Source organism: Carica papaya, chromosome 2, assembly GCF_054855325.1.
Source record: "Carica papaya isolate Zhongbai chromosome 2, ASM5485532v1, whole genome shotgun sequence".
Lineage (NCBI taxonomy): Eukaryota > Viridiplantae > Streptophyta > Magnoliopsida > Brassicales > Caricaceae > Carica > Carica papaya.
The window spans coordinates 34,964,006-34,974,183 of record NC_142310.1 but is presented as its reverse complement, the minus strand read 5'-3'; the positions used below and the strand labels follow the sequence as shown (position 1 = coordinate 34,974,183).

The following is a 10,178-nucleotide window of genomic DNA, read 5'->3' as shown; positions in this document are numbered from 1 at the left end:
TTTGATCAACATCATCGAAGCCATATCTACCTATGAGAAGAGGATGAGATTCTCAGCAAGAAAAATCATCATAATGAAGAGAACAAAAATATAAAGGGATATAGGGCCACACTGCATAATTCCACACGTAGACACAAAAGCCTCATAGACCTCTCCCCAACCAATTGACATTGATATGCATTTAAGGTATCCTAATGAACTTCATAATAAATTTAATCTAACCTTAAGAAAGACCAACGAACTTAAAGCATTATTCAATAAATTCCTATTTGAACCTATCATATACTTTCTCCAAATCCACCTAAATGACGATTTTTTTTTTGTTTTTTTACCCTTCATAGTGTTGATGGCTTTCTAGGCGCAAATAATATTGTCAGTTATCATATACTTAGGAATAAAGTTTGCTTGATTTATTTGGATAAGGTCCCTAATTACTATCTTAAGTCGTTTGATGAAGATCTTGGTTATAATCTTGTAAATGACATTGCATAGATTGATTATCTCAAAGTCTTAGAATTTTTAATCGATATTTTTTCGAGAATAAGGGTAATAAATGTATAATTCACTAAGAAGATATCAATCTTTCCCTTAAAGATCTCCTTCACACTAGGTCCCACCATGTCTTAGTGCTTTTAGAAGAATGAGCATGATAGCCACTTGGTGCATATGCCCTGTGAGGGTCCATATCCTTAGCAACATAAAGAAATTTCTCATTGCTAATTTGGTTATCCATCTTTGAATAGGAATTATCTAACTTGGTCGAGGTATGAAATCTAATGGCAAGACGATTTTCTAAATCTCTCTTCCTCCACGTAAAAGGTTTCAAAGAACGCCTTTACTTTAAACTTGATTTCAATAGGGTTCGCAACTGTGGTCCCATCAATATAAATAACTTGAAATATCGTAGCTTCTAATCTTACAAATGTTGTGGTATCGTTAATCCATTTTGTGCTGGTCTTTTTTAACGAGAATATTTTTTCTCTTTTAAGAAGGTTATTTAGCTAGACTTTGAAGGTGACTTCTAGGTCTTTTAAAAACTAAGAGTTTTTATTTTAGAAAGTTTTTCGGATATCTAGAATCCTACGTCGATGGTAATTTTTATTTTGGATAATGGACTTGTAGGTCTAATCTTATAAATATTTATAAATTCCAATCTTTTGCTCTATTCATAAAAGTATAAATGGATTTTTAGATAAAATTGTAGAGTTTCTTAAGTTAGAATTGAAATTAAATAAAATTAATACATAAAAGCTAAAATAAATTAAGTGAAAAACACTAAATAAGTAACTATAAAACTAACGAGGTAGTAATCAAATGATACCTGGTCATATACGACCATTACTTCATTATGTGTTGAACAATCGAGAGGCCAATGCAGAATATTTCTTATAGTTTGTATTTTTTTTAAAAAAAATAAAAGAATCAAAATATTGTAGTTTATAATAATTAGTTGAAGTTACTTTTTACAATATAAATTTTATAAATAAAAATTAACTAGTCTTTGTTTAAGCTAATTATTATTATACACTAAATAACACACAAGCGTAAATATTATTATTGCATGTATGGTGCTTTACCATTTTTAATGATCACTCAGTTTGATCTTTCTTTCTATTTTTAGCGAGAAAATAGATGGGTTCAGCTATATATATATATATATATATACATTCAATATTTAATAAATATAAAATAATTACGATAATAAATAAATAATAAGTTAATAAATTTATAAACTAAGTCTCTTTCTGTATATATACCACATCATCCTTCTTTTTAGGTTTACACCCCATCATCTTTTTTAAATGAAGGGTAAGTCAAGCTAGCTAGACTTTCCTAACTGTGAGCTATATAATGACTTTTCATTTAAGTAGTAATATCTACATGTATTATATATATTTTTTTAAAAGTCTGAAGATAACATATATATATATATATATATATACATACTAATTTGTAACTTTTTAAATATCAGCGTGATGGGAATTTGATCTCTTATAACGTTTATTCAAAACACTATTTACTTCCTTCAACAAAAAATTAAAAATATTTTTGCTGGTTTCTTGATAAGTATTTTTTTTTAAATTTATGCTGATTTTTGTGTAGCTTAAATATGAACAATTCAATATTTGTTGGTCTAGAAATTTAAATGTATTTTAGACAAGCAAATATAGATATTCTTAATTATATATATATACATATACACATCCCTTATGTGTAAATGAAGTTTATATTATATTATTAGTATATGCTCTAACGTCTAAGTAAATTTCTTCATTTAAAATGTAAATATAAATTCAAACAAAATAGATATAATAGATTTTACACAACCAAAAATACGTATACCCCAAATATATTTAACAAAAATTAATTCAGTTGAGAAAAAAATTATTTTATATTTTAATTACTTCAATTTTATTCTATAAGTATCTTTCTTGAAAGAGATCACATAAAATAATAATAATAATAATATATGAATCTTAATATGCAAAAAAATAAAAAATAAAATAAGACCCTATATCTAATTACCATTAAAATTTTGATGGGCATAGGCTACATATAACTTGGGCTTTTTTCCTTGTAGCTACGAGGAGAAAGAATTGCTAAAGACAAGAAGACGAAAACGAAACGGTGTCGTTTTCAACTTGACTTTTTTAATTTTTATCACTAACGCTTACTAAATGCTCTGTAGTTTTTCGAGCTTATAGTAATAAAGATGCATAGAAAAAGTTTAGAGAGACAAATGGGTTTTGGTGGAGGTTGAGCGATATGATCGCCCTGTGGGTCTTTTGGAGCATCTTCACATGTCCAACTCACCCTCTTAATCCTCTTCCATCTTCTTCCTCCTCCTTATATATGTTCCATTAATTCATTACCCATCTCACCAAAGCTTGTTCTCACGGAAACACCACAACCCTTCTTCTTCTTCTCTATCCGATCTTATCTTCTCCTCCAATGGATCTTGTCTTCCTCTTGTACGTCCTCTTTTTCTGTTCTTTCCTCTTCACGGTGTGGAAATGGTTCGATCTCAAACGAGACCTGGACTGTTACATTTTAGATTACCAGTGTTACAAACCCAGTGATGACAGAATGGTTGACACCGAGCTCTGCGGCAAGATTATAAAGAGGAACAAGACTCTTGGGTTGAGCGAGTATAAGTTCCTTTTAAAAGCCATTGTCAGTTCTGGCATTGGCGAGGAAACCTACGCTCCCAGAATCATGTTCTCAGGCCATGAAGAAAACCCTACTTTATCCGACGGCATTGTCGAGATGGAAGAGTTTTTCCACGACAGTGTCGGAAAACTCTTGTCCAGACTCGGTGTCTCACCGCAGGAAATCGATGTGTTAGTCGTTAATGTCTCGATGTTGGCTTCTGTTCCGTCTCTGGCAGCCAGAATCATGAACCATTTCAAGCTTAGAGACGATGTCAAAGTCTTTAACTTGACCGGAATGGGCTGCAGCGCCAGCTTGATCTCGGTTGACGTCGTACGCAACATCTTGAAATCGTATAAAAATGTCTACGCTCTCGTTGTCACCTCTGAGTCTCTGAGTCCTAACTGGTATGCCGGGAATGACAGATCGATGATTCTCGCTAACTGTCTTTTTCGCTCCGGTGGCTGCGCGATGATGTTGACAAACAAGAGAGCTTTGAAAAACAAAGCCATGTTTAAACTCAAGTGTCTGGTTCGAACCCACCATGGCGCCAGAGATGAGTCCTACAACTGCTGCATCCAGACGGAAGACGACCAGGGCCGACCTGGTTTTCACCTAGGGAAGAATCTTCCCAAGTCAGCAACACGGGCGTTTGTCGACAATCTCCGAGAGATATCTCCCAAGATCTTGCCGGTGAGAGAGCTGCTGAGGTTCATGGTGGTTTCTCTCATAAAAAAACTCAGAGGAAACCCCGGGAAAGCCGCCGCCGGAGGACCCATGAAAGCTGCCGTCAACTTCAGGACCGGCATCGAACATTTTTGCATTCACACCGGCGGTAAAGCTGTGATCGACGGCATAGGGTACAGTCTCGATCTGACCGAATACGACCTCGAGCCGGCGAGAATGACACTGCACAGATTCGGCAACACGTCGGCGAGCAGTCTCTGGTACGTGCTGGCTTACATGGAAGCCAAGAAGCGGCTGAAGAAAGGTCACAGAGTTTTGATGATCAGTTTCGGAGCTGGGTTTAAGTGCAACAGTGCAGTGTGGGAAGTGATGAGGGACTTGAATGCAGAAGGAAACGTTTGGAAGGACTTTATTGCAAATTACCCACCAGAGTCAATTGCAAACCCTTTCATGGAAAAATACGGGTGGATCCAACACGAAGACCCAGCCACTTTCAAGATGCCAGATTAAAGGGTGTTGAAGAAAAAAAAAAACTGAGACTTAAAAGGTAATTAATTTAATTACTTGCTTTTTTCGGGGTAAAAAAAGAAATATTGGCTGGGGGGTTGGGAGGAGATAAATATTTACATTTATTTCCGGGTAATTTGATTATTTTCCCTCTGCACACTGTTTATCAAGTTTTCTTATTGTTGAATCCATTGATGGATTTCATAACCCAATAAGGTGTGCATGCAGCTTGCCATCCTATTGGACACTGTTTGGTTTTGTTCATTATCTGTTTCTTCCCTTTTTTTCTTAAAAAAATATATATATATATTTTTTTACAGGTTGGTAACGTTTTTCAATTTTATTTTAATTAATTCAAGAAAAAAAAAATAGACTTCTAGTTGTCTAATTAATTACCCATTAAATATATTTTCTTTATTTAAATATTTATATTTGGATATCTAAAAATCTATTATATATATATATCTGGATTATATATATATATATAGAGAGAGAAGTTCATGTCAACAACAAAGACTTATTAATTATTTTGAAAGCTAATCTTTTTATTTTCTGAGTGTTAATAACGCCCATCTTGAAAAATGCTTCCATAGAAATTAATGCTAACCACAAACACTACATAAATAAAAGTATACCTAATTATATACATGCATATACATACACACATAGAAACTCTTCTCTGTGTGTATATATATATATATATACAACTCATCTGAATGTTAAATCTCATATATACAAATACATATATAGATGTGGTTTGTTGAGACTATTGAGAGAGTCTAATTAATACGTAAGGTGCTGCAAAATATTATGATCTGTCTTAAGTTCATCAAATTTTGATCGACAAGGACTTTGCATTTATACCCTTGTCTCTCACACATGCTACGGTGGTGTGCGTGTATATATATATATATATATATATATATATATATATGTATGTATAGGTATGTATGTATATATGTATGTATTTGGTTGGTAATTGTGTCGCAACTTGAAAACCCTAGACATTAAGTGCACTGTAGTGTCATAATGAAGTGGTAGTAATCCTTTTTGGCAGCTTGTTGAAGACATTTAATTAGGGAAATTAAATAAGGAATTATGAATATTGCTTTTATTTGTATATTAATCAAAGTAAATAAATTTGTATTTAAAATTATAAAAAATAATTAATTACTAATTTTGAAAATTTTAATAAATAAGAAAATATTCTTAAAAACCCTAATAAATATTTTTACTAAGAATATCAAAATAAAAATTTCGAATTATATATAAATATAGAATAAATAATCCCACAAGATATACATATTTGGTCAGGATTTAGATTGTATTCCCTACAAAATTATTATTAGTATTACATATATGTATATATAAGTGTGTATATATATAGATGTATATGTAATTCTAAAAAGAAGAAAAAGACAAAAACAAAGATTTGGAGCAATATAGTGAGATCCCATGTGTGATTATTTTGCCAATTGTACTTTAGGTCTTTTTAAGAAACTTAATTATATATTTATAATTAATAGTTAATCTCAAAATTAAATTAAAATTTTCTTTTTTAATTATTTTATCTTTCTACATTAATTAATAAGTTATAATACATGTAACACATATATATATATATCAAAATATTGATTAAAATTGTACCCAGGTATTGTATTGAATGTTGTTCCTCGATTGAGTAAGCAAGCACATCTAACAGCATGTGCCAGCCCAAAATTCCTTTATGATAGCAAATAAATTCCTTCAATTTTAATTAATAAATTAATTAATTAATAAAGTGGTCCATATATATATATATATATTTAAAATATTACAAGGAAATTAACTGCAGCGCTTTGTAACTCATAAATTAAATAAATACCATAAATTGCTCCCCCCTATAATTAAACTTCACAAATAGCTTCTCTGTTCACTGCTCATGGGTCCCGATTCATTCAACTGGCCTGCACTGCTTCATTCATGACCTATATATACACATACTTATGTACATATATATATATATATATATATATTCATGTTATACCGATATAAAAATGTATATTATTCTTAATTACGTCAGACCCATATTATGCACCGTGAAGTAAGAAAGTAGAAGAAGCTAGATAAAAGCCAGTAATCATATTTACTATGGGAAGCTGTGGCCATATCAAATGCCATATTTGAAATTATATATATATATATGTCTGTATGTATGTTTGTATGTATGTATAGCAGCTTAGAATTTAATTTCTAATTTTTGAATTTCTTTATGTCAAACGAATTATCTATTTGAGTTTTCTTTGAATTTGGAATAAATTAACCTTAATATTTGGATATTTAATTATAATTTTTATTACTTTTTTAACTATATAAATATTTAAATTATTACTTATATTAATCAACATTCATTAACACTACATAAATTTCGTAACATATCCAACTCGTAGATTAAAGTATTGATGAAAATACAAGTTAAAAGAATATTTTTACGCGACATATTCATTAGTAGTTTCGATGATATTTTATAGATATAAATTAATATAAATATTTTAAAAAATAAAATAATTAAAAAAATATTAATTTAAATATTTAAAAATAGCATAACAACTAATTAATTTAGTATATGAAGTATCTTTTTCACCATTACAATATTTTTTGTTTAAATAATACATTTATATGTTTATTATACTGTCCTAAAATTCTGGTAACTATTTACTATTTATTATATTAACTTAATCAATTAATTTAATGTTTAATTTTTATTAAAAAAAAAGAAATGAAATTCAATTAAAGTTGTCAAGGTCTCGACTTTATTGCATGTGTTTATGTCCTTTTTGAGTTACAAATTTTTGCTGTCATTTTCTTGCTATGGTTTTAAAAGTGACAACTACTTTACTTTTTACACAATACCATTTTGTTTTCTAAATATATCAAATATAATATTCTTAAATAATTTTTTTTATAACAAATTTAATTAATTTATTTTAAATTTAAATTTATAAATAAATTCATATAAAAAATCATAATCGAATTTTATAAAAAAAAAACATTTCGTACTGTAATTTTATAACAATCTCAAATAAACACGTGGTAAGATTTAACTAAGCAAATTCAATTAAGAATAAAAAATATTTGACTTAAAATTGATTAACACGAAAGTACATATTAACAAAAATAAATTATGACTCTCGAGTTTTATTTTAACTATAAACATTTTAGTAATTTAAATATTGGTATTACTTTCAAAATGTTATATATATATATATATTAATATATTATATTATACATATTTCATTAGAGTAAATTATATTCTAAAAAATTAATATTAACCGTAAATTAATATCTAATCCACCCACATGCGTTAAAATTAAGTTATAAAAAAATCGAATCAAATCTAACATGTTGGCTCGTACTGCTATTTATTTGTAAACTGAGTATATATTTATTGTAATTAATATAAATAAGTTTATACATATATACATACAAAACATACATGTATATATATATATATATATTTTTTATGATACTCCGGATGCATCAATACCTTGTCATCCCGGCACTAAATCTGATCAAAAACTATCAAAAGACATGTTCTTTTATACTTTGAGATAGAGACAAATAAGGTATAAATTTGAAGACATGACAAAACTAGCTGTACATGTATGTATGTATGTATGTATGTATGTATGTATGTATGTGTGTGTGTGTGTGTGTATATATATATATATATATAGGAAAGGGAACATGGTCATTAAGAATATAGAGGAATGCACCAAGAAGATGCAAGTAGGAGGGCAGAAAAAATGGAAATAAAAATTGGTTGATTAAATGAATTAAACTCACGTGGGATGCCGTTGGAGACAACGACTGAAATATTTATTAGCCGCTTCGTCCCTTCTCTACCGGTGTTTTTCTGCCTTTATTTCTCCTACAATATTTTCAATTTATAATAATAATAATAATAATATTATTATTATTATTATTATTTTTCTTCCATTTGTCAAAGTTGGAAGAAGAATAAGTCAACAAATCCTATCAATGCTCCACATACATATATATATATATGTATATGTCTGTCCTGCTTGGTTGAAGGATTTGATTATGGTGTCTTTGAGATACTATATCTAAATTATTATACATTCACGGTTATATTAATTATATGTATAGGCCTATATACGTGTAGGTTTAATAGATCTAATAATAAAAAATACCCATAAACATAAATGTTGAGTTATAATGTAATTATATATATATATATATATTTACTTAAACAATTTTTTGAGTAGCCATGAAACTTGTTTGATTATCAAAGAATTATAAGTTTTAGATAAAGTACACTGATAAATTAATTTAATTTAATTTTTTTTTAAATTATAGTATGTTTTTTTTATAGTAAATAGAATATAGATTAGTCCATTTATGTATAAACAAACTCAATTAAAGACTATCTACCTCTTGCGCGCATATATTGATATATAGATAGATATGTATATATACAATTATACATACAAGAGCCATGTGATACCCTTAAAGATAGTAGGTGTATTTAATTTCTATTATTATCAATTAAAATCCAATGATATATTTAATATTCGGATCCGGAATTTGGTATGAGAATAATTTTAACTGTAATACTTAGAATTAATTTTTTAAAATTAATGTATAAAATATAATTTTTAAATTTATGAATTTTAATTTTTAATGTAAAAATCAAGAAAAAATAAGTTGAGAATGAAATTGAAAATAATTTTTAAAAAAATAGGGAAAATTTTTGGTTCAAAGAGTATTTTTAAAACAAAATTAGAAATTGAGTGTCAAAACATAATTTAAGAAAAATGTGTCACGTATGACTGCCCAGTCAGCAGCCCCGATGAATTGGAGCGCGCCGCGTTATAAGGCACGCTGACTCTGTGACACGCAAGAGACCATACTGGCAATCCGCGTGCCCGCAATCGGACGATCCGAATTTGTTCTCCCGCGCGTGGACTGTAACGCCCGGGAAATTGAAGAAGGAAAAAAAAAAGGGGCCACGTCAGCAGACCCAGTCAGCAGTCCCGGCCAACCAGGACCTGCCACGTGGCAAAACCACGTTGACCGGGGACGGGCCACGTTGGCGATCCGCGTACGCGCGATCGGACGGCCCAGATCAAGCGTGCGTACGGACGACCCAGATGAAATCGCACGGACGGCCTAGATTAAAACAAAATGGACAGCTGAGATCAAAAGGCAAAAGGGTATAAATAGAACCCCCATACCAGACCACAAAAACCCTAGCCGCTGGTAAGCTTCGGTTTTCCGTAATTTTTTGGCCCCCCGAGGGCCCTAAGGTTGTTTTATCACAAGGATCGATGCAAGTGTGGCCGAATTCGGCCGGAAACGGCCAAAAACGGCCAAACCGAGGCGAATCGCCGCTGTAAGCGGCGGCGCCGTCGCCGGAGCACGGCGGAGCCGCCGTGCCGGAATTGCGATATTGGCCAAAAAGGGGCCCTGGGCCTAATTTGGGATTTTTTGGAACACGTGCAGGTACCAGTAGTGCGTTTCAGTTCCCCGAAAAAAATTTCGGGAAAAATTAGGGACAGCCTGTAGGCGCACTGTGAAGCCGTGTTCAGACCCCGAAACGAGTAAGGACCCCTCACCCTATTTCCTATCACGGTATTAAAGTTCAATAATGATAAAACAGCGTTTCTTGAATCAACGAATGTATGAAATTGCTTAAGGTCGCTGATGGAGCCCGAGTCTAGTGTGTTTATCGATTAACTGTTATTTGACATATTTTACAGTTTTAAATGCAGTATGAGGTTTGATGTTTTCACTTTATAGTTTCGTGTGCATATTTTACTATTTTATTGATC

General features: G+C 30.7%; 1 protein-coding gene across 1 annotated transcript; it reads left to right on the top strand.

Annotated features, from left to right (window-relative positions):
• The first annotated feature begins 2,725 nt into the window (after positions 1 to 2,725).
• Positions 2,726 to 4,663, top strand: LOC110811478 (3-ketoacyl-CoA synthase 12-like). The gene has a single exon (XM_022038003.2). It carries the CDS (start codon positions 2,953 to 2,955, stop codon positions 4,345 to 4,347), a length of 1,395 nt encoding a protein of 464 aa, XP_021893695.1. The 5' UTR covers positions 2,726 to 2,952; the 3' UTR covers positions 4,348 to 4,663.
• The last annotated feature ends 5,515 nt before the right edge of the window (positions 4,664 to 10,178 follow it).